This window comes from Monopterus albus, unplaced genomic scaffold (assembly GCF_001952655.1).
Source record: "Monopterus albus unplaced genomic scaffold, M_albus_1.0 scaffold102.1, whole genome shotgun sequence".
NCBI classification, from domain to species: domain Eukaryota; kingdom Metazoa; phylum Chordata; class Actinopteri; order Synbranchiformes; family Synbranchidae; genus Monopterus; species Monopterus albus.
The window spans coordinates 1,115,980-1,140,445 of NW_018127982.1; the positions used below are offsets into that span (position 1 = coordinate 1,115,980).

A 24,466-nucleotide genomic window follows, 5' to 3' on the forward strand; every position below is an offset into this window, starting at 1 on the left:
TCCCTACAGGACAAAGTTTTAAAATCATGGTTATAACTGGCACCATCAATCATAAAGATATACTGTACATGACAAGTAAAACTCAGATTTTACTCAGGCTTTCAATCTAAACTCACCTAGGATATGGTTTTGACAGTATGATATCGGTGATAGGACAGAGATGTGATAAAAAGCAGCTGTGATATGGCTGTGTGAATTTGAAAGACACAAACCAACGAGCCAAAGGCGCAGATAGACTTCTGATCCATGAAGTAAGCCTTTCTAAACTCAAGCCAAAGAATGCTAACATCTCAGCTGACATCAAAACATTTCTCTTTCTATTCTTCTCAGGCATAGTGAGAGGCAAAGTTCAAAAATGGGCTGAATTCAAGAGGTCATTCCTTTACTGCAAAATTGATACCAATCACATTTTACAGATGCAGGCTGTCGAGGGAGAGACTGAGGGAAGAAAACAGAAAGAAAGGATGTAGACATAAACATATAGAACCAGAGCGCTGATGTTAAATGCTGAAATTAACATTGAAAGAAAAACCAGGGTGAGCGCTGATGTTACATGCTGAAATTAACATTGAAAGAAAAACAGGAATAAAGAGAAAGGGCATAAGGCACAACAACAACACAGGAATGTTAAGTTGACAGATGCCAGACTGATAGCTGAGGATAAGAGCATCCTGTGAGGCCCTTAGTTTAGTTTAGGACTAAAGCATGTAGTCTATCATGACGCAGTGCCCATGTAAAGTCTGCTGTACAACATAGGAGAGGAACAGAGGCTGCTTGAAGTGGTATTTTTATGTATTTTATATTTTTATTCAAAGCTAAAACAAAGAACAAACAAGGAAAGTCTAGGAAATGCAAATCTCTGAAGGGAGAGAAGCAAAAATGTGAGCAAGGTGTGAATTCCACATCGCTTAAAATGCTCTATGAGAAACCTTTATCTAAACAGCAGTAACGATGCCAGCTGTGGCTTCCTTCCACTTCCACCTTGCGTGTAATTTTCACACATTAGGATACCTGTTTATCATAGCTGATTTATCTCAATGTATGTCAAGGTTTCTAGGACCACTCTCAACAACCCAGACAAATATTTAAAACCAATGTTCTCAAAAAAAAAAAGCATATGACTGATGTATTATGGGTAGTATTTGGGGGAATAATGGGAACCTTGTTCAGCTTATGAAGCAAACTTGATGAGTAAAATTGCATATACAGTTTATCATTTGCTGCAGTTTTATGTACACTTGTGATGAACCATTGTCTATATTTGAATTAATTTGTCCTGTTCCAAGCCTTTTGTAAAACATGAATTATGTTTCATTGTACTTGTCATTAGTGTGAAAACAGCCGAAATGTCTGCAAGAGGTTTCTCAAGGTTGTGCTGAGCAACTTCAGCTTTGAATTTATGCTTAAAATAAATTAGAAACAGAGCACATAAGAGGCCTGTGGTGTGAGGTTGTTTTTTAAATAAACCTTCACTCAAAATTTGTGGTGGCACACAGCACTTTGGAGCTGTGTTAGGGATTACATCTGTCAGGCTGCAGTAGTCCCTATACTCTCTCAGTGCAGCTTTGCTCTGCCTGCCAAGAAATTATGGCGCTTAAACACACACTGGCTTATTCGCTGTGGTCATACGAAGGGTGATCAAAGATTGAAAATTCTGTAAAAGTGAGCAGTTCTGACTCGTAGCACTGCCAGACTGCCGGACTGAATGTCCCTTCTACTGAAGGTCTCATTTTGCTTACAAATGCAGTCTCAGGGAATATTCTTACTATAATAGCAAGTGAAAGTAGATTTTGTAAGTAGTTCAAGAGAGGTGGACTTGACCTCAGGTTTGCTGAAGAGTTTCTTTTTTTTCATCTAAACCATAAAATATCAACATGACCCATCAAGTCGGTCAGAGATATTCAGATTCCTGCAACACTGTTGTTCCTGAAGTATTATGCAACAATGAGTAAGTCAAGGGGTCGAGGTAAATTGAAATGGTCGAGAGATGTTCAACAGAATAGGTAGGAAACATTTCTGAGTTTTCCTAATCATTGCCTTTTGTGAATAACTAGATTGTTTTTTTAGGCCCAAATAAAACAATCTCAATATTTTGGCCAACACATATAGTCCTACAGTAACACAACCTGTGACAAGGGTTGAAATTAGACAGTGATTTGTTTAAAGGGATCACAAGCCAAAAAACAACAAATGTGTTAAATCATTTAGTGTCTAGAGCTGAAGCATGAATTATAGCAGCACTAAAGCCATGTAAAGCCTGAAAGATAATATCATCCATATAACATGATCCAAACTGCAGAGCATCATGCACTGGATGTTTGATCACAGTCAATCAGTTCATTCAACAGGAATCCTGAAGCCATAACAGTGTTTCTTTTTGCATGCTTTTGCTCAGCCAGACTTGCATTAATTCCGACCTAGATACTGCACACTGAAGACTGCTTCCACTTAAAACACATGATCCTGCAAGCTTCGTAACCTGCTGTCAATCTTTTCGGACTTTCACATCTCAGCTCAGAAAGAGAGCATTCCACATAATTCTTCTCATAGTGCTTCCATCTATGGTAAAACATGTGGGTTACAGAGCAATTTTGTGCCTATTTAGTTTGAGCAACTGCAAAAAGATTGTATATGTCCAATGAGGCCTGCTTATCATCCGTGATTTAGATCTAGGTTATAACTAAGAACAGATCCACAGAATGCTTTTCTGTAAATTCTCATAGGCACTGGCTTTGGCTTTTATCTCATTTATCTCTGCCTAAATCACTGTCAAATTAAGTTGCAGTTTGAAAACCATCCCCATATCTGTTCAGACACAGACCCAGAAGCCCAAACTCAAACTGTCTAATTATAATTCCAAATATATCACAAAATCTGGATGTGTATATGGAATAATTTAAGTATAGACTCAAAAACAAAAACTCAAACAAGTGCTCTGTGTCATCCCAGAATCCCGCTCTGCTGTGGTGACAGTGTACACATATTGTGTACAGCCAAAAACACAGGCTCATTCATGCAGAAATCCCTGCTTCACCTTAACAGAAAAGTATTCAATAACTCCCCAATGAGAGAGAGAGCGAGAGAGGGAGAGAGAGGGAGAGAGTGGAAACCATAAATCAAGTCATGTCTTCCTCTGTCTCTTCATATCTTCACCCCTTCTGGGCAGTGTATTACTCTCAATTATGTTTTAGCCCCCAAATGAAAAGGGACAGCTCCTTCCCCACTCAGAATCACTGATGGATACACTGTTGTTTGCTAGCTAAAGATATAATTTTCCTTTCCCTTTCATATAAGAGTAAAGTATCTTGAGTCCAAATGAAAGGTTAGCCCCTGGGCATGCAAGTAAAGACCCCATTCCAGGTGCCTAAGAAAACAGTGCTGGGTTTGAATGGGGTCAGGGGTGAGGAGTTCAACACTTTCAATAAATCACAACAAGCTGTTGTGACAAGCGCTCACTGCTATGACTGCAAGAGACGGAATATATCTTTAAGCACAGAGACCGAGGCCTCTGACTCAATGAGTGCAACAAAATGCATATGTTTAGGTGCTTTGTGCTCAGCAACCTCACAGGCCAGGGTGGCTGACAGGTTTATACTCCCAGTTAATAACAGACTGAGATGTTCAGATGATACATTACAGATGCTCATCTAGACTGTATTCAGGATTCAACTAAGATTACAGACAATTCTGCAAAGGAGGAAGATCAAGTAGACGCCCCCCCCCACACACAGACAGACTGGCAGACGCTGACAGAGGTCAGTAAGTCAGTGTGTCACATCCCATAAACTAGAGTAAGACCAACTCCATCTATATCTGTTGCAAAAATCTATATCAACATATTGATTACAAAACAATAAGTGTATCCAATACATTTTTAAAGAATTGACCTGTTTTATCATCAAGATGCAACTTCATGTAAAGTTCATACCCTGTTATTGTTATATTATTTATGGACGGGTTTTTCCCCCCAGGTACAGGCAATGTATTTACCTCTGTATACTGTAAGTTTCACTGTTAGCAGCACACTCTTCCACTCCTGATCTGGATTCAAATCACATTCAAATAGCTTCATATGCACAAGACATTCACAGGAAAGGATGTATGCATGTAATCCAGTGTAACTGCTGTGAATGTTACTGTTTTATCTCAGTGATATCACCCTCACTGTTTACATTCACTCTCCTACAGTCATATCAAGTTACTGCTAATGCAAACCAAACATGTCATAGGACCGCTAGCACAACCCATGGCTTTTATTATGAAGCTGTAACAAGAAACTTGGTGTAATTGAGTTTGTATTGATGTATTTGATTGATTATTAACTGATGTCTTTAAAACAACATGGTTTGTTTGGCTGGACCGTAAACTGACACACAAAAACACAAAAATGGCTCACATGTTTTATGATCCGCCACCTTTATGCTTAGCGTTTGGTTAGGTGTTGGCACAAAAAAAGAACGTTAGGGAAAGGTCACAGTCATGATCAGAGGAAAACAATGTAAATGCTTGTCAGGGAACCAGGTCGTAAACAACGATCTTTCATGTCAACCACACCAAGAGCCTCATTGAAGCATTTATCCACCTCCTCCTCACAGGATTTTGCAGTGCTATAACAGCATCACAGCACTTCTGTCTTTGCATGTGCCAAACAAGGGTCATAATTAACAAAAGGTCAGGAAAACATAAACATATGTGGTATTTGGGCAAACTGTCTAAAGTCTGTCTGTCTCTTGTGAGCAAAGGTGTAACAGCTAAATATCTGAATGGTAATTTGATCTCAAACTCAGTGACATTTTAGTAATAGTTTTTAAAAAGCAATTAATATTAAAAAGAGCAGTAAAACATCTTTTTCCAGTACAAACAAATCCTACACACTACTAACTTAAAAAACTTTTTAAAATTTTGCAGCATAAAGGTGTCATTCATACTCAAATCTGGGACTTAATCCAGGTTTGGCAGATGGTTGGAGGCTTCACCTCCCTGCCAGCTTCTCTACTAAGTGTGTGGTAGGTCTGGTCTGGGTTTTAATGGCACTGTATGACATGGGTGTACTTATGTCAGCGACTGCTCCAAACATTTGTAAACTGGCTGTTTATGAGGGAAGGTGCTGTGAAAAAGCACCATGTTTTTGACTTTCACTCCATCTGGGGAAGGAAAAAAGTGAAAGATGGCAGTGACCCCAATGATGTAGTGCTCAGTGTGAAAACACACAGGAGGGGTTTGGGTATTTAGAATACAATCTGAATAGGACTGTCCAGCCAATAGTTATAACTGAACCTAAAATATTACACACACAGGCATAGCGTATATAATGTTAAAATGATCTTATTTCACGCTATCAGACAGCAGTTGGTTTCAACTCTTTACTGAAGCTAAATGATGTTTACACTGAGAGAAACACTCAAACTAAAGACTCCGTGTTTTATGGCTGCTCCATTCAATCCCATGCAAATGTTCTAGATGTCTTGAGAATCATTTTATGCCACATTTCCCAACACTTTGGCCTGGCATGTTTGGTATCTTGGTATCTCTGAAATCTCCACTAGAATTCAAAATAATGTTCAAAGTTTGTAATAATTATATACTGTGTTTTGTGATAACAAATTAGACTTGGTACATTTTGCAGTTTAACACAATTTATCCCGATTAGTAAAATATAATTTATTGTATTTGTTAGCGGATAGATGTTAAAGGCCACTCGGCATTAGAAAGCAGTTTGAAAATAAGCCACTTTCCTCCTTTGCTATGATAAATCTGTCTGTCAGTGCATGCTGCTGACTCCTAACATGCAGTGCACTCAGTAAGTACAGTGTATTTGACTATGTTCCTGCCCTGTATCACACACTGACAAGGCAAGGTGCTGTGTGAGTTATGAGCCCGTGTCAACGTCTGTCATTAGTCATGGCTCAGGTGGCCAAGCCATCCATTTGTTGCAGCCTACCCACCTAAATAGTTCACTATTCACTTTAGCAAGACTCTACCAAACTAAATAGCACAAGATCCAAAGGCAAAACTTAATTGTCTGTGAAAAGAGTCAAACATTTCAAAATACAGTAACTGTTAGAGCCTGTCAACCACGCTGGCAATTACACCACCGCAAATATTTAAATTTGTGGTTTTGGAGTAAAGTTTGAGGGAAATCATGATGTGCTGAGCAGCTTGAGGCTGAGACTGAAACATTGGTGCATTTAAGTTCAGCCTGGAAAAAAACAAAAACAAACAAACAAAAAAAAAAAGCAAGAATATGTAAAGAGCCATCAGAAATGGAGCACTCAGCCTTCAGCGATATATAAACACATCATTTTTTTGAAGTCTAGAGTGCCAGGCTAAGGCAGAGATTATGAAGGGAACATGGGTTCAGATTGTATATATGGATTGGGTTACTATACCTATTGAGTGGAGCAATAACTGCTTCCATATGCCTGTCTGTACATGTGGTGCTTTTTCAACATTATCATTTACGCTGATTGATGGCTGTGGTATTTCAGACAAACAGATGGGGAAGGAAAGGACAAATTTCTAGGAGGTATTTACTTAGAGTACAGAAGAGTATAGTGAGGCGTGACAATATCCTAATATTCAAAGCAGGGAAAGACAGGGAATGGAGATAAATGTACCAGAGACAAATTCCTTGTGTGCGTTAAACCTACTTGGTCAATAAAAAGTTATTACATTTACATTAAAAATGAATTCTGCACCAAAAACTGGAGGGCTTTATGTTACCCTTCTAAAAAAAACTACAGGCCTGCTGAGATTCAAACACTTCCTGACAACAGTGTAAGAACCGACTCGTTTTATTTACCAAAAATGCTACTCCAGTCAGTTTAGAGTTACAGTGCGTAAAATAAGCAAATGACTGAAAGCTCGCTAAATTCCAAAACTGTTGTCCGAACCATTTAATTCACGTTTTTGAGAAAGGTCTGTTACCCTACAGACTAGTTACTTTTTAATATCCCAGAAGTGAAAGCCAGTCTCAACAAGACAACTTGATGAGATACAAACAAACAGACAGACACACCATTACCCTGAGCTGACTGTAAAGTCTGAATTACTCACCAGTGACAACTGTTGTCTGACTGTTGGTTCCTGACCACTACCCTGAGGGGCGCAGCACACAGACGACGTCATGCTGTGGCTCATCATGTGACGCAGTGCAACACACACCGGCAGCGGTGCAAATTCAGCGCAGGACTACTGAAATGGGTGAGTACTTCAGTATTTTAATGCACAGTGATGGCAGCAAAATGGGACAATAGCATATCCCGAGGCATGTCATTATGGGCTGACGCGCATCGGTTCGCTGCCGGTGTGTGGGCTTTCATTGACAGTGATGGGTGTGGGTGTTCTGACGCATGTCACACGCCACCTGTATGCGGTGCCCTTGACCAAACTCCTCGAAAAAAATAATAATAATAAAAAAAAAGCTCTCAAATAGTGTCATAAACTGCACCTTTTAATTTGCCATTCTTCTTCCACTGTGTTTACTTGTCTGACATGAGCACTAATGTTTATAATAAAAAATATATATATCTTAAGAACCCTGACAGATGCTTGTGGAGATTCACCATCCTGGTCACAGAATATCTAGAATAGCGATATGAAATTGGGTTTGGTGATCACTTGAGATTTGGTCCGCAGTACTGCAGACACTGAACAGTGTGTGTGCACATGCTGAAAGCACATGAAAAGTCATGTGCGGTTAGAAAATGTTAGCTCTGGTCTGGCAGTGTGTGACTGTCAGCCATTAAGACTTTCTCCATAAACAATTTCCAAAACCTCAAAAACTCACCAAGATATTTCTTTCCCATACACACAGATAACAATGAAACCAGCACGTTATCCAGTTACTGTTTCTCTTGTAATTCTACATGATCTTATTGTTTAAGCATGGAGTGTGACTTCTTTCAGTTATGATTTTGATATGAATTAATATACTACAGATGATCTTTCAGGAGTTTTTTTTTAACTGCAGCAACAAAGAATAGCAAAACACCATTTAAAAATGTTTAAAGGTTTATATCATGATTGCTTTGGCAAAAAGGTTCACAGCATTAACCTTGGAGAGCAAAAGCTTTGAATGTACTTTTTCAGAAGACTGTCATCACTGCTGACATACAAACATTAAATCTCCAGGAAACTGACTTTTGATATCTTAAGGTTCCTTTGGTAAATCACAACTGGCATCCAACCAGGCAAGGCAGGGAATGAATTATCACGTACTGTATAAACTGTTCTGTTAGCTCATTGTGCCAATAAAGCTTATGGAAGGCAAAAATGTAAACCCTTCACAGTTTTCCACATGGGTCAGTCAGGAATCCGCAGGCGAACCCCTGCAGGCTAATGGGATTATGACTCAGGAAGGGAAATATGCTAAATATGCGGTTGCTCTTTCAAAAAACACAACATTAATTCTTCTGAATCTAATTTTCTTTGCAGTCGAGTCTGAATGATTTTCAAGTAATCATAATTTACCTGAAGCTCGCAACATTGCAATTTAAGGGTAAAAAAATATCCAGCTCTTTCCCAGTATCTGTTTACTGCAGCATGCCATACTGTTAGCAAAGTAAGAAAACACAGAGACAAAATGTAGATTAAGTGCATCATTAATCTGCTGAGACATCCTTTTGTAAAGACTAAGGAAGACATGAGATGGTCAGTGATAAGACTGGTCTTACAGCTGATTCTAACAGGGAAGTACACCAACATAATGGGCTCCATTGTAGTGCCTATGTGTGTGTCTGACCCCTCCAGGAATAATTAAGGACACATTTTACCCAGGTCTGTGTAGGGCATGGTTTAGGAGCTGGGCCATGTGTGTCTTACTGCACATGCACCATAATGTGGCCCATCCTATTCCTTGTACACACCAACCCAACCTGCCCTCAGTACGTCTACAACTAGTGCTTCTGGGCTGATTGGTGGTATCATTTTCACTCAACCAGCTCATACTCACACACACAGATACACAAAGAGGCACACACCTTTTTTAGACCAAGCCCTTGTAAAGGCACCTCCTTAGGGACACGTCGTGAAATGCACTCCTTGTTGGAGTTTCTGTGTGTGTGTGTGTGTGCGTGTCTGCTTTTCTTCAGCTGTTTCCTGCCAGCTTAGAGACCAGCAGACTGTGAAGGCCTCTCTCTCTCTGCTCAAAGCTCACTGCTTCTCCGCTTCTAAATGTCCAAAGAAAACGTTTCTGACGATGTCATCATAAGGAAAATCTGACTATGAAATTTATGCCACGAAATTCTGATCTTCTCTCCTCCGTACATATTCCATATTAGACTAAATCAAATTTTGGTCAACAGATTCTTTCCAACGTGTAATCTGCCCTCTACTGTAAGAAAATATCATCAACAATGTCAAGGTTTTTGTGGTTTCGGTGATCATAAAACTTAACTTAAAAGTCAACTTTGTGCCAAAATATCAGTGTAAATGCCAAATTCATGACACAGAAAATGGACATTTTAATTCAAGCATTCAGCTGCAGTTCATTTCTATTAAATGACAATGTTGACAAAATTACATTTTACATCAAATGACAAATGTATGATGGATGTGGACATTTAGTATACTGGATTTGTTATATCTTTGGTTTTATTGTTACTATAGTAATTTTTCCAACAAAAACAAACTCTTTTGTATTTACAGCTTCTCAAATGCGAGGATTTGTTGCTTTTCTGCGTCTTCTGTGAGGGTAAACTAAATACTTTGGGTTTTGGACTGGTGGTTGAATTAAACAAACAATTTGAATACAACATCATTTTTCACAGTTTTCTGACATTTTGGACAAAATCATTCATCACTTAGTTAAAGCTAAAAAAAAAGATGATATGATATTTTTGTTCCATGTTCCTCCGTGATGTCTTATGGAACCCCTGCCCTTTTCTGGTGGCTTAAAACAGTTATTCTAGGACATTACTTACATTTATTTACTTTATCTCTTCAGTACTATTCAGTAGTAAATACATTATGCTATTTGATACATAATGTATTTGAAATTTTGCACATTATTTTAAAGTAAGTAAATATATAGTGTTATAGTTTACATATTTCTCTTGCTTTTGCAAAAGATGCAGTTATATTTTGAATGGTTCATAAACAGCTGTATTTTATGAACCTGTGGGAGGGGTTAAATGTTGATATAAATACTAAGTTTATCTAGACTGAAAACCTACCTGAGGTAATGATTACAACTATTATAATTAGGCGTGAACAATGCATTGAGAGAGATCAAGGTCAAAGATCAAAGATTTTTTGTCAATTCACTATATGTGCAGGACATACAGAAAAATCTAAATACCGTTTCTCTCTCACCTAATATTGAATGCCTATACCATTTAAGAAACTAAAATGGAGTAAAAGTAGAATAAATAGAGTAAGAAAACTAAATTAAAGTAATTAGGATTAAACTAAACGGTACAACCTAATAGGCTATGACTTAAAACCATGTCAATCAGTGACAGTAGTGCAAATAATAACAAGGCTGTCAGATGGTTGGCATCACCAGGGGCGTCAGTGATGAGGTGCATAATAGCTTACTATGACATGCACATTGCCTAAACAACCAGAGGCCAAAAAAAAAAAAAAGAAAACTAGCAAGACCCCTATAGGACAAAGACTATCTGCCTTCGATATACATCCCCCCCAACCTTGAACCAAGCATAAACATTTGCAGCGAACACACACATACACACCAAGAGTCATCCACAGTTAAGCAGACAACTTTGTGGAGTCTTCTTTACTGTTATCTTTATCGTCCCTGTTTTAACTCAAGTCTCTTATCAGGCGGGTGCTACTTAAGAGGTTGTTGCATAGTTACAGAGGAATTCAAACTATCAATCTGTCATTTTTAAAACTATGTGAAAGGACTCAGACAGACCACGTGCCTGTTTCTGGTCAGTCCTGAGCTGATAAAAGGATGTTTTATTGAGCATCTGCTTTAGAGAAAGACCCAACACAACTCTGATTTATTTGGGTCCTACACTCATAAAGACCATCAGCTATAGATCTATGGTTGAGTCTGTTAAAGCTCTAACCAGCTGCAGGGTTACATATGAACACATTTTGCCTGGATTTAGTGCAGTCTGGCAATATACCTTGGTGATGTCAATGTCATGTCAATGTGGGGGAAGGAGGTCCCGGAATGAAAACATTTCCTCCATGACCGGTGCGTTTGAACAGTTTCCACATTAAGGAAGCATCTTAGAGGCAAAACGTTATATGTTGTGTGTTTGTTATAACTGTCCAGCGCAGTTTATGCTAAATACATTATGACTGTGCGGCTACAGCCTCTAATCTGTTCAATCAGTAGCAAGCTGGGCCTTATTACTCCACTACATATTAACAATATATTCAGAGTATTACAGCAACAAATTTAAAGCACACCAGAGACTGTATAATGCAGTAGCATTAAATAAACATGTTCTTACCTATGTCCATTTGAAATCCATGACCTCAGCATCAGACTGGCTTGTACTAACCTCTTCATTAACAGTTGGTCTAGCTTGGCCTGTTTAGCTTCTGATTTCTGAGTAGCGTCACCTGCTGTGACTTGAAATACTTTAGCAAATTCACCTTCTTTTTTGCGCCTTTTTGCTCCGTGGCTAACATAATGTTACAGAGAATGTGCATCTGACCCGGTGTGACCTGCGTGGGCTGGTTACATTTATTTATTTATTCTAATTTTAGTCTAATATGTTGTTGTACAAAAGTATTATACTTTGGACATTTTATACATTATTCAATTTCTTTCAGATCTGACCATCTGATTTGTCATTTTGAGCACATCACAGATCTCCAAACTAAGTCAGGAACAGACGTCCAAAATATTCAAAGTGCTCTTCAAACAAAAAGAGGAACTGAAATCACTTTGTTGTAGGGACATAAATAATCTTACTCAGTGCTTTGACGAACAGACATATGAGCAGAGACTAATAAAGACCTAAACACTGTCTTTGTTTTTGCTGACATTTTATCCTGAAACACCAGCATCTGTGGAGTTGATAGTCAGATGTTACAGAACAGAAATACTGTGCTTTGTTTCTTGATCTCATCTTAGTCCTTTTTAAGTATGTTCTTAACACCTACCTGCTCCGAAGGCAAAGAAGAAGCTCTTGTCAGGGTGTTCTTCTAACAGAGCCTTGACCCTTTTGCCCATCCTGTCGTTCCTCTTGTAGATGAGTTCCTGTCGGAAGTAGCTATCTATCTCCTGGGCCGTCACCTGCTCACTGGGTGGCAGTGTCACATTAGTGAAGTTAGGGACCTACAGTTGAGGGGTGATGGTTAGTATTAAACAGAGAAGGTCAAAATCCCTTTTTTGTGTGTCATGTTTTGCCTTTCAGATCGCAAAAAAAACTAAGGCAGAAATTCTAAAAACACATTACTCAAAGTTGTTCTGAAATCTTAACCACATTCACTACTGAGCACAAAACTGACCAAAAGAAAGACTGAGGTGTATGGAGAGTAGCAACAGAACGGCAAGTGAAAAAGAAGGAAAGAACAAAAACGTTAGATTGGCAATAGCACAGAAACGCTGCAGGGGTGTAGGTTGTGGGGTGAAAGGTCGTTCAGAGGGTTAGGGGTAAAGGTAAAAGGTCATGGGTCATGTCATTGGGGCACTGGGGTCAAAATGACTCTTATCCTATTAGCTAGAGTGAAAGTAGTTAATGTCCACTGCTACATGGGATGAGATGAGATGAGTCAAACAGCATTAGAGGCTGACCTGTGAGGTGTCATGATTAAAGATGATGGAGTTGAGATCTCCACAGTTGTAGTGCCTGATGAGGTCTTCAGTGGTGTAAGGGACCTGCAGGCTTCCTGCCCTCAAAGACTCCTGCTGTAATAACGTCTGGTTCAGGGCAAAGATCACCTAGAATGAGACAACAATGACCAGTTACTGCACTATTTATTTTTACCATAACATAAGACCCGCATGCTCACTGGCCTTCCAAACATCAGTCATACTCATCAGCAAGAGCAAGCAAGTGTTAAAGAATGTGCTCACAATTACCTGTTAAGATCTACGAGTCTTCTTAAAACTAGTACATATGGACATATGTTCAATCATGTTAAAGTGTGAGGGAAGAATTTAGACATTTTTTATGATCAATTGAAAAAAAAACTCATCCTCTGAGGACCATCAATGTACATTCAGTACTGTTGTTGTACAGAAACTTCATCGACTGGACAGCAGACTGACAGTGACATCCACAGAGCCATACAAATCACATCATATTACATGAACCTTCACGGGTCACAGATGTAATTTAGGTAAAAACCCTAAACTGGTTGGTAACTAATGGTCTGATTTAAATCTGGACTATTGCAGCAAAGGACACAGTTTGGATTTGTCCTGCCAAAGCCTTGTCTGCTCCACTGCAGAGATTCAGCTAATGTGAGAGCGTGAAATTCACCAGTGTTTGGGGAGAGGGCCCCGGTACGTCTGTCGCCTATGATCAGCACCGCAAGGACACATACATATGTGCACACACAAATACACACTGACACACAAACTGAAGGTCCTGGGGTCCACACACAGAGACAGACCCACCGAAACCAACATCACTCACCTCAGTGCATGGTCTCCCTCTGATCTCTCCAGCTCCAGCTCAGACACACACATAAACACATGCACACTTTTCACCCTGCAAGCCATTGATGTAGAGTCCGAAAAAAAAAAAAAAAAAGGCTTGTATGGTTTATTTGTTTCTCAAAGGAAACAATCTGTCAAAGTGAGGATGTGTTTTGTCAGCTGTGGAGGTATGTAAATGTGTCTTGGTATGTCTGCATCTATATGCATGTTTCTACAATTAAGTTTGCATTTGAGTACTTATATGTCTATGTGTGTGTGTGTGTGTGTGAGTGTGTGTGTGTGTGTGTGTGTGCTCTCAGATCTTGTGTCAGATGAGTTCTGTATTGATATGCATACCCAAGTGGCAGTTTTTTTTTTAAAGTCCCGTTTTATAAGGTGCTCTGATGACACTTTTCCCTCTCGACTGGACCTTTGTGGGAGCCTCGATGTAGCGAAGGAGAGGAGGAGAGGAGGGCAGCGTGGAGCAGATGCCTTCTTGTCAGGGGACAAAGAGCCCCTCCGTCACCCTCTCTCCTCCTCTTCCCTGCGCTCCCTCCAGCTTTCATCAGCCGCGCATCAAAGTGGCGCTCTGCATATGAAAAGGAGCCCGTCTTTATGCCACGCAAATTAGCCTATCGCCGCCCCCCGACTCATTTCACAAAAACACGCTCACATCTGTGCCACGTCCGTGAAGGAAGGCCCTCATCTGCAGAGTCTCCCCTTTTTCTCGGCTCTCTCTTCTCCTCTTTCTCAGCTCGTCGTGCCTTTCAGCCCCTTAAATTATGGCTGTGAAGGGAGGAGGAGGGAGATGGTGGTGGTGGTGGGGGCAACGATCAGTCATAGCCAGATAAAAAGAGAGTTTTAAAAAGTGGGGAGGTCTAGAGAAGGAAAGAGACAGACAGAAAGAAAACAAACGAGAATGTGAGGAAGGAAACAGAAAACAGGAGCCGAGAGCAGTGAAAGAAAAAAAAAAACCTTAACAAATAATTTCTTTCTTTCTGCTGTGGTCCTCCTTTCTGCTACTGCACTGTGGGTCAGTGGGTGCATTTTCCCACTCGGCTCCTTTCATCAGGTCCCCCTGTTTCTTCTTCTCTTCCAGTGCTGCCCCCTATCCCGCCCCCTCCAGCACACACACACAGACACACACACACACACACACACACACACACACACACACACACCCCTTGCTGATATCAAAGCAAGCAGAGCCAATGAAAGTCAATAATTATTCTTTGTCATGGAAATGTCCCCTCTTGTTGAGATGGAGTGGGGTGGGTGTGTGCGTCCAGTGCAAACATCATCACAGCCAGATTCCCACATGTGGAGATTTAAAGTGTTTGGTGGCTCGGCTGAACAAACTCTTGCCGCTCTTGCTCTGGAGTGTGCTGGCTCTGCTCGGGATTTTTAAGACAAGCCACAAGCATGCTTAGTTGAGAGGAGGTTACATTAATTGCATTTATAAAATGCTGGATCACCTTCCAACAGTCGTAAAAAGCATTAGCCTTTTGAGAACTGTAATTACAAAGAAAGATGGCAGCAATTTTGTTTTAAATTGTCTAGAGAAAGTTTAGGGACTAGAGCCAAACACTGGCTTGCCAGAAGTGGCATCATTAGATGTAAAAGGTTTCAGCCTGTTTCATAAGCAGTCTACATCTGACAGTGCATGGTGTAACAGCAGAGATGCAGTCAGTAATAGGGCTGTCACTTTTCATTTGAAATAACCAATCTGTAATGATCTAATTCATTTTAAAACTCACAGCTAATACATGCAACACTATTGGAATTACTTTTCAGAATTCATCTTACATTGTAGTGTAAGATCTAGTGCACGCTCTGAAACTCTATCAGCAAACAAAACTACTGTTCAATTTCAAAACAATAAATCCAAGGAACTGTGCTGACTAAATAATCACTGAACCAAAGCACTGGTGCAATGTGTTTAAGCATGATTTGGGAATCTACATCAAAGATGTCAGGTTACATAATACCGTCTTTTAAGATGGTCACTGTTTAGAATTAGGTGCTAACTGAGTTTGAAATTTTTGCAGAAAGACATTTGTTTTTAAGCATGGTTTCAATTTACACATGAAAACAGATATTGTAGATAGAAATGTCAAAAATGCGATAAACTTAAATGCTGTAAAAATGTTTTTATCTTGGCTGAGGAGGAAAAGCTGGTAACATTAATAGAAGCTACACAGTGCAATGGAAACTGTGAATACGTTGTGACCTACATGAAGTATGTGACTGAAATGTCCACTGAAGCTTCTGTTTCATCTAAGAGATGAAAAACATAGCCTCAGATAAAAACATCAGATTGATGTGGACCAATGAGAAGCATCTAAGAATAATAATTAGTATAAATAGATATGAATGAGACATTCTGGGAGATGTCTCAGTCAAAAAGAGGGCTAGTATTGCCTTTATCCCGCAGATTGCTTTCCGAGCACCAACTTCAATTTAAAATGATTGTGAGAGAACATTTGAACTATTTACTGCATATTTTAGGTCTAATTCATTTAAACTCATTTGGATTAAAACTGACAGCCCTAATAAGGAATAAGAGCACTTTTGACAGCATGACGAGACAGCGGATCAACAATACCACTTTACCGCTGGTATATTTCAACCTTAACACTACAGTTAAACTATATTCACTGTAAACATAAGTAGTGATAAGATAAGTTGAGGTACCTGATCAACAAGATGTCAGCAACACATTTTGTCTCTATATAAAAGTGTAGTGTATCTAAACTGTATGTGAGGTCCTGTCATAGTGTGAATCTGGTGTAATCTTCGTCTTGTATAAACCTAGATAAACTCCTTGTATGGTAAAACCTCTAATTGAAGTCATTCTGATATTATGTACTGGCACTGGATTTAGAGAGTGTTTGAATAACTTAATTTCCAATTCAGTTTCAATAAGACAGTAAAACGGAGCATGTGTGTGACTGCACGCAACGATCTTTCTCCTTGCACGTCTGTTTATTGTTTTTTTTTGACTCACTTTGTGTGTCCGTGTGCAGAAAAGCATGTCTCTGGTTTTGAATAAGTGTTTCAAATGTAGCTTGTCCACACTGTTGACAAACCATGTTCTCAGACAGACACACAGCTGCACACACATACACAGCACAGCACTTGCAGCCAACTCAATGAGCCTTGGCCATCTCCCAAGTATAAATGAAGACTTCCACCAGCTTCTCTGTTTCCTCCTGATTCTGTGATGTTATCGGAGTAATGCAAGTTTCTCTGTCCCTTTTCCCTCCCTTGTGTGTGTAGTGTCATATACACTACACACACAAGAATAAACAGGAGAATAGAGTATTATTTCTAATGGAAATCAGTAAAGTAAAAAAAAAAAACACAGGAAAGTCAAACCAATGAGGGAGAGGGACAGAAAGAAACAGAGAGAAATGGACTCTCAGTGTCGATGCTATCAGTGAAAGTCTCAGAGGATAGAAGGAGATGAAGGCAGACAGAAATATAAAGAGATACGAATCTTACTCGTGAGTAATGTTTTCAGTGAAATGTTAGTCGCAGCAGTCAGTCAGTCTCAAAACAAAATCTATCTCAGGCACAGCAGCACTGACAGGATTTTACAGAGCTGAGTGTTCTGAGAAGTCTGGTCCTCGGGTAGTCCAACATTTATACGCCGTTTTCTTTTCACTGCAGGTAGAAACTTGTCATTTATTTGATCTTTTTTTTTCCCAGGCAGCTTTATTCAGTGGGTATTGACTGACACTTCCCATTCACACATACATCTGCACATACAGTATATAAAAGCTTCACCACCACATAAGCCAGCTTTCACTTTCTTGCTAAACACACACACACACACCTGTCAGGTTGAATTATCTGTATTGTCTCTCCTACCTCTTTTTGCTCCCCTTTTCTATTTTTCTTTCCTCCATTTCCTCCTTCCAACTCCCCCCAAACACATTTTCTCTTGCTTTCCTCACCCCTTGCGTGCACCTCCACACACACACACACACACACACACACACACACACACACACACACACACACGCACACACTCACTCATTCAGCCTCACATCATTTCATTACTCCCTTCCTCTCCCCTTTGATCCAGTACATTCCCTCCCTCTTGTCCTATCCTACCTTCCTTCCATCCATCTCTCCCTGCCTTTCTCCCCCTCTCCTTTGATCCTATACATCCCCTCTATCAACCAGGTCTTTTAAGATCTGACCCCCGCATTCCTCAGGTCACTAATGACCTGTTGTGTGTGAGCGTTTTTGTGCTTGTGACTATATACCTGTACAAGATTAGGTCTTTTCTTTGTGTGTTTGTATGTACATGTTTGTATGCATCTGTCAATGTGTATGTGAGAGTGTGTGGGTTACTGCAGCCTCTGCACAGTTTCAAACAGACCTTTGAAGATAGATTTATTCATTTTCCAATATGAGAGAAAATACGGGGCCTAGATTTCCCACATAAGACAGAAAGAAGAGAAGAGAGAAGGAGAAAGTGAAATAAAGAAAAGAGGGTGAAATTCTCACCAGGGAAAAATATAAATAATGACAATAACAACAACAGCAACAGTTGGTTTTTCCCCCAAAACCCATCCTCCAATATAACTGACATATCTTGTTTCAGTTGATCTTCAATTCCCGACTCATCCAGTCCAAATGTCAAGATGTCCTTGAGCAAAACACTGAACCCCAAGTGGTGATATCACTGGTGTGTGTATGTGCAAATGGGTGAATGGGGAAAAGCGCTTTGAGTGTGTTGCAATGCATAGAAAAGCACCATTTACCAAACCTCACCCACAGCCGGACACCTGAGATCTGTGTATACTCACAATGTTTCGCAACATTCATTTTCTCTGGTCACAGGGTAGATTGTATAACAACATAACATTATAAAGAAGTGCACAGTAACAATATAACTCATCCACATCCTCTATTACAGACACATGACCGCTTCACACTCGGCTGAAACTACCCCAATGCATGCTGGAGGTCCTGCTCTCATGAAGCCAACAGAACCACATCATCTGCAAAAAGCAGAGAAGCAATTCTGAGGTCCCCAAACCTGATACGCTGTACACAGTGGGTTATCAGGTTGCTAATGTGACAGGCTCCCATGACTTTCTGACCACAGCGCAGAGCAGCCACTTCTTCAATGGAGGATCTGAACATGGCCCATTCAAATGTTCCCATCCTCCCCTGGGATGCACAAGAAAATCTTCTGGATTTGCAAATTATAAACCTCATGGACAGGAGCTTCAGGAATACATCCCAAGCTCATCCTCACAACATGTTTGGGTTTATCAGGTCTGTCTGGCAGGCTACGCCACCATCTGACCCAACTCAGGTGGTGATCAGCTGGCAGATCTGCTCCTCTCTTGTTTAAGTGAATTATTATTAATTCATTTTCTGTCAGTCTTCCAAAAGCTTAGCTCTTTACTTTCATACTCTACACACCATATAAACATTTAAATGGTTTATAATACACAATAATGAAGATGTAAGCCTTACTGTACAAATTTCATCAACAATTGTAATTTCTCCATTGAAGACATTGTGTAAATATCTTCATTATCTGTTTATGAGCCTCCAGGCAGCCCACAGGCATTAATAAACAATGTGACTCTACACATTACATTGGGGGGCCCTTTCCTTTAAATAAAAGTGACACATTTGATCCATCTAGAGGACCAAGGCTGCTCTGAATCCTGCAGCCAGCAAACAAATCAACATTTATAGGACACTGTGAATATACTTTTCCTTATCCTTCTCTGTGTGTGTTCTCAGTGTTTCTCTCTTTTTATCTCAACCTTTCTCTCTTCGTAAAAACATTCTCGCATTTATCTTGGTGCCTAGATGCAGCCAAATATTTAGGCTGCCACAGGGAATCAGCCTCAAACCAAATGGCTGGGGGCTGAGTTTGTGTATGCGTATGTACTGGGGATTGTGGCAATTGAAATGTCAATTTCTCAAGCCCCTCACTCTGTACATGAGTCCCATACAGCACAGCTTTAACTAGACAGCACTCAGAGACACAGACCAGAGGCAACTCAGTTTAATGATGCCATTAAAGCAATATTCTCATGATAGTTTGACCCTCATAATATGAATGCTTGAAAACCTACTTCTGGCATTTGGAACGATGCTGATATCATTATTAGTTTGAAAGTTATTCAAGAAAAATGATAAACATGACAGACATTCAGTAGTTGGTATAGGCATAAAACTGGGACTTCAGTGAGTGGACAGAGGGCAAAACAGTGAAGTCACATTTTTGCAAGTTTATGTTCTGCTTAGTCAGCTGCTCATACAAGCCCCATTACTGGGTGATTGCTGCACTATGGAGTGATCCTTCATGTCCTCTGCTCAGCTGTGAGTGTGTGTGAGAGCAGCACAGTACATCCCTCCTCCAAACCAAGACTGACATGTTAAAATACAGTGGAACAGCAAAGCTGGACAGTCTACGTCAACTTGCGAAGTTATGCTGGGTGACGGTTATGGGAAGCACAGGGTGTACCGCTTGTTAGATTCTGACAGTGACACACAGCTGTAATGTACAGCTGGAACACTGGCATCCTTGCCAACAAACTACTGTGCTCTGAACACTATGTAGCTGTCTGTTAATAGAGCTAGCTTGGTCAGATAACGAGCATTCACATCTCCGAAAATGTCGGAAAAAATTCCTATATTGGCATTATTTGGACAGACTGACCACATATTCTCAGTCTAAGTGGTTGTGGCATGTTGGTTCACATACAGTCTATAGCCTTTCCAGCACTCACAGTGATGAATAATCTTTAAAATATTTCTGTATCTAAATTATGATACAGTTCAGCACCAAAATGTAATAACTTTTCCCATGGGCCATACCCTACCTCTCCAAAAAATGTCATCAAAATCTGTTCATTACTTTTTGAGTTATATTGTCAAAACACAAACACTGACAAAAACATAACCCCCACCCTTGGTGGATGTAATAAAAGATGCATGAAAATGCTAAATCATCACAAAACACTGGATTATGAATGGAAATGTACAGTACTAAAGACTCATTTCAGAGAATTGATGAATCAACATCTACTGTATGTTTGCTCTTTTAATTTGTGCTTGTTAACTTCTATGTATTTTGTATTTATTTAGTTTCTATTGCTGGAGTCAAATTCATGGTATTTTTTAATAATACCTGGCAATAAAGTTTATGCATGCATGCATATATATATATACACACACGAAGAAAGGTAACTGACGGCTTACTCTGTAATAAAAACAGGGTCTCCATACCATAAACTTTTTATTCATGGTATAATTAGATTTGGTGTAATTGATGCACAGTCAAATTTAAGATGCCATTTCATCCATTCCCCTTCAAAATAATCATCTGAACATCAATTATAAAAAAGGTAAAGCTGAAAAAGAGTAATGCTTCTATACCTTCTCTTGTGATGGTCACAAAACGAAAACAGGAGAGAAGAGTTTGTGTGAGCTGGCAAACCACATACATATACTAGTCACAAATTTTTCCTGCCTCCGACTCTTTGTCTGTCACTCTCCCTTCCTCTCTCCACACACACATACACATTTGTTTTCATTACTTGTGGGGACTTTACATTGACTTACATTCATTTCCTGGAGACTTACCCTAACCTTAATCAGTTCTTACCTCACCCTTGCCTTACCCTGAACTTAAACCAAGTCATCAGCATAAAATCCAGTGATTTACAAGGTGGGGACCAGCATCTCTGAGTGTGTAAACAGGTTTCAGTCCCCACAATATAAGCTATGCCGGGCAGACACACACACTGGGTGCATATACAAAACCCCACAGAGCAGCAGGCCAGTTGCTCAGTCTATCAGTCTATCAGTCCACTAAGAAATGGCACAAGGGTTTTGAAAACACAGCGAGCCACAAGGAAAACAACCATCAATCTCTACAACTGTCTGCTGACTGAAGGAACACTGTTAATCTTCAGGACAGCGCGAGTCAAGAACAACACTGCAGAGCTGTTTCATGTTGTGATTCAAAGCAATACAGCTGTGAGCACTTAGTATGATACACACTGAACATCCAGGTATTCACATTGTATGTGTGTTATCATGCAAACAGGGAAAAATATTATAATAAATTAAGATTTCCACATTCATGCATACAAAAAGTAGCCAAGCCATCGTCTGTGACCTGGTCTTCAGTGTCACTATCTTCTGTGTACATTTTGGGAATCTATTTCAATCCCTGTATACTAGCTTTACGCACAAAAAACTACTTTATGTTTAGGTACATAAACTACTTTGTTAGGTTTAGGGGGTAAAAAAAAAAATCATGGTTTTGGTTAAAATAACTTCATTAATATTACAGGGCCTTTGTCATCATTACAATAATAAACACTCAGTTCTGGCTGTGGAGCAATCAAGGACAGAAATGTTTCGCAGTCGACTGGAACAGCCATCTCCTGTGGGAAAAACCTGTGTTTGACCCATCCACACAACCCAACCTTCTCCTAATGTGGACTTGTTCACTACATCACCTAACTTCTTCCTTTGCTTATGTTATTCTAACTTCAGCCACTAGGTGTCCCCTCATGACAACATACAACATGTCAGGGACCTACTGAGCCTACTAGTAGGTAGAGAAGGGCCCTATTGACCAAAAGCTATGGTGCAGGTCACTGACAGGGTTTTTCAACCAACAGAGAACTGAACCCAGGCACCACAGAACCAAACGTATGTACCTTGATGTTGGCCATTAAAAATAAAAGAACAAGATAAAGAAGAAACGCAGAGCACATGTCTATACTGAACGCATACAATAAGAAGTGCACTAGTTCTCTGTTGGTCGAAAAGCCTTATAAATGGTGTTAGAACATCACATTTGGCTGCACACAGTTCCTTTAAGAAACACTGCCTTTATGACACCCACTGCACAGGCACGACGGCTACAGTTTGAATAAAACAACATGTTCTCAACATTGAACACACAGAATCAAGAGACAGCAGTGCCAAAATTACAATCTCCAGTGTTTAACTCTACTGAAGTCAGACAGAGAAACAGCAGGCACCCAAACCCACACAGTGCTGTTTACTTTTATCTGCAGCTCCCTTAAACCACTAGCCTAGAATGAGACCCAAAGCACCGCTGGCAAACCAAACTGAAGAAGCCATGCATACACACCAGTACACGATCAGGTTTCACCAAAGTCTATATGTAAAATAGAACCTGGTGTCTGTTTACCATGTTGAAATACTGATCAATAAAAGTGAGAACAGAACTGAAAGAGATCAACAGAAGACAAAAACAATTACCAACAGACAGCGGGAGGAAAAAGTCATGGCGACTCTAGGGTAAACAAAAAATAAAGTGATGAAGAGACATGGGTGAAGAGATGGAAAAACAGAGTGAGCACAAGATAGAGGGAGGAGAGTGATGGCTGTTGTTGTGCAGCTGTCTCCCACAACCCATAGCGTCACGACCACCGACTTCTAAACAGCCAAAAAAAAAGTATGAAAATCATCCAAACATCCTAAATGTGTTGGAAGTTCAACTTTCAGAAGAGTGCCCCTATTTCCTGAAGACAGTGCACTCCTGTCATGAGAGGTTATAATCAAAATAACAACTGTTAAAGGTGCCCGATGACATGAGATACACTAAAAAAAGATTACCACTAATTTTAGATCAGGACAAAAAAATCAGAACAGAGATCATGAGTGAAACAAAATGAAAGCTACTGCGATAGAGGGTGGTGTGCATCTGATTTTAGATCACAGTTTGGGGATTCAGCTTTGCCGTGTCCCATCCTCACTAGCACTTCAGTCAACATATTTAAGCATTAGGTAATAACTGACAGATTTTCTGAAAATGGTGAAAAATGAACATTACAGCTTCTACAACCCACAGTGACTTCTTCACATTGCTCGTTTTGTCAAGTTAACGGGCCAAACCTCAAAGCTATTCAATTTATATGGATATTTAAAAAAAAAGTTCACATCTTGACTTAAACAATTGATGCTGTTCATCTTGTGGAAACCTTGACTTAATGATAGATCACCACGGCAATGCTTCTCATAGTTTTTGGTCCACCAGTGTGGTGGACCAAACAACCAACAAAAAGCTATCGTGACCAAGATGGTGTCCAAACCTATGATACTAACAGTAAAATTATACAAACCCCTGGGACTGCAACATAGAGTTGGTCAAAGACACAGAGAGAGGGAAACAGATTGGTGAAATGAGTTGAGAGGTCAAACAGTACCATACCATACCATACCAACTTTATTTATAAAGCACTAAAAACAACCAGAGTGGACCAAAGTGCTGTACATTGCAATAAAACAATATAAATTATAAACCACAAACAACAATATAAAATATAATCAATCAAATGACTAAAATCAACACAAAAATATCAAAATGCCAGGGAAAATAAATGAGTTTTTAAAAGAGACTTAAAAACAGACAGGGTAGAGGCTTGTCTAATGGACAGCGGTAAATCATTCCAGAGTTTAGGACCAGCAACTGCGAAGGCTTGATCGCCTCTAAGCTTACGCTTCGTTCTTGGGACACTCAAGAGAAACTGATTTGCTGACCTCAGAGAGCGTGTGGGTGTATGCCAATGAAGCAAATCAGTTAAGTAGGATGGTGCAGAGCCATGAAGGAATTTAAAAACAAAGAGTAAAATTTTGTAATGGACCCGAAAATGGACAGGTAACCAGTGTAGGGAGGCCAAAACTGGAGAGATATGTTCATATTTCCTTGTACCTGTTAAAAGACGCGCTGCTGCATTTTGGACCATCTGGAGGCAAGTGATAGAAGACTCACCAACCCCAAGATACGAGTTACAACAGTCCAAACGGGAAGTGATAAAAGCATGAATAAGCGTCTCAAAATGCTGTCTAGAGACAAATGCTTTTACTTTA

At 39.8% G+C, this 24,466-nt stretch overlaps 1 protein-coding gene across 10 annotated transcripts in view; it reads right to left on the minus strand.

The window, feature by feature from the left end:
* The window catches only part of trabd2a (TraB domain containing 2A), a 67,589-nt gene that overhangs the window by 13,214 nt on the left and 29,909 nt on the right, over positions 1–24,466 (minus strand). For all 10 annotated transcript variants that reach the window (XM_020609868.1, XM_020609870.1, XM_020609867.1 and 7 more), the window contains 2 exons: positions 12,722–12,868; positions 12,088–12,262 (listed from right to left, as the gene is read on the minus strand). In XM_020609868.1, coding sequence (XP_020465524.1) covers positions 12,088–12,262; positions 12,722–12,868 — 322 coding nt within the window. The remainder of the gene's footprint in view (positions 1–12,087; positions 12,263–12,721; positions 12,869–24,466) is intronic.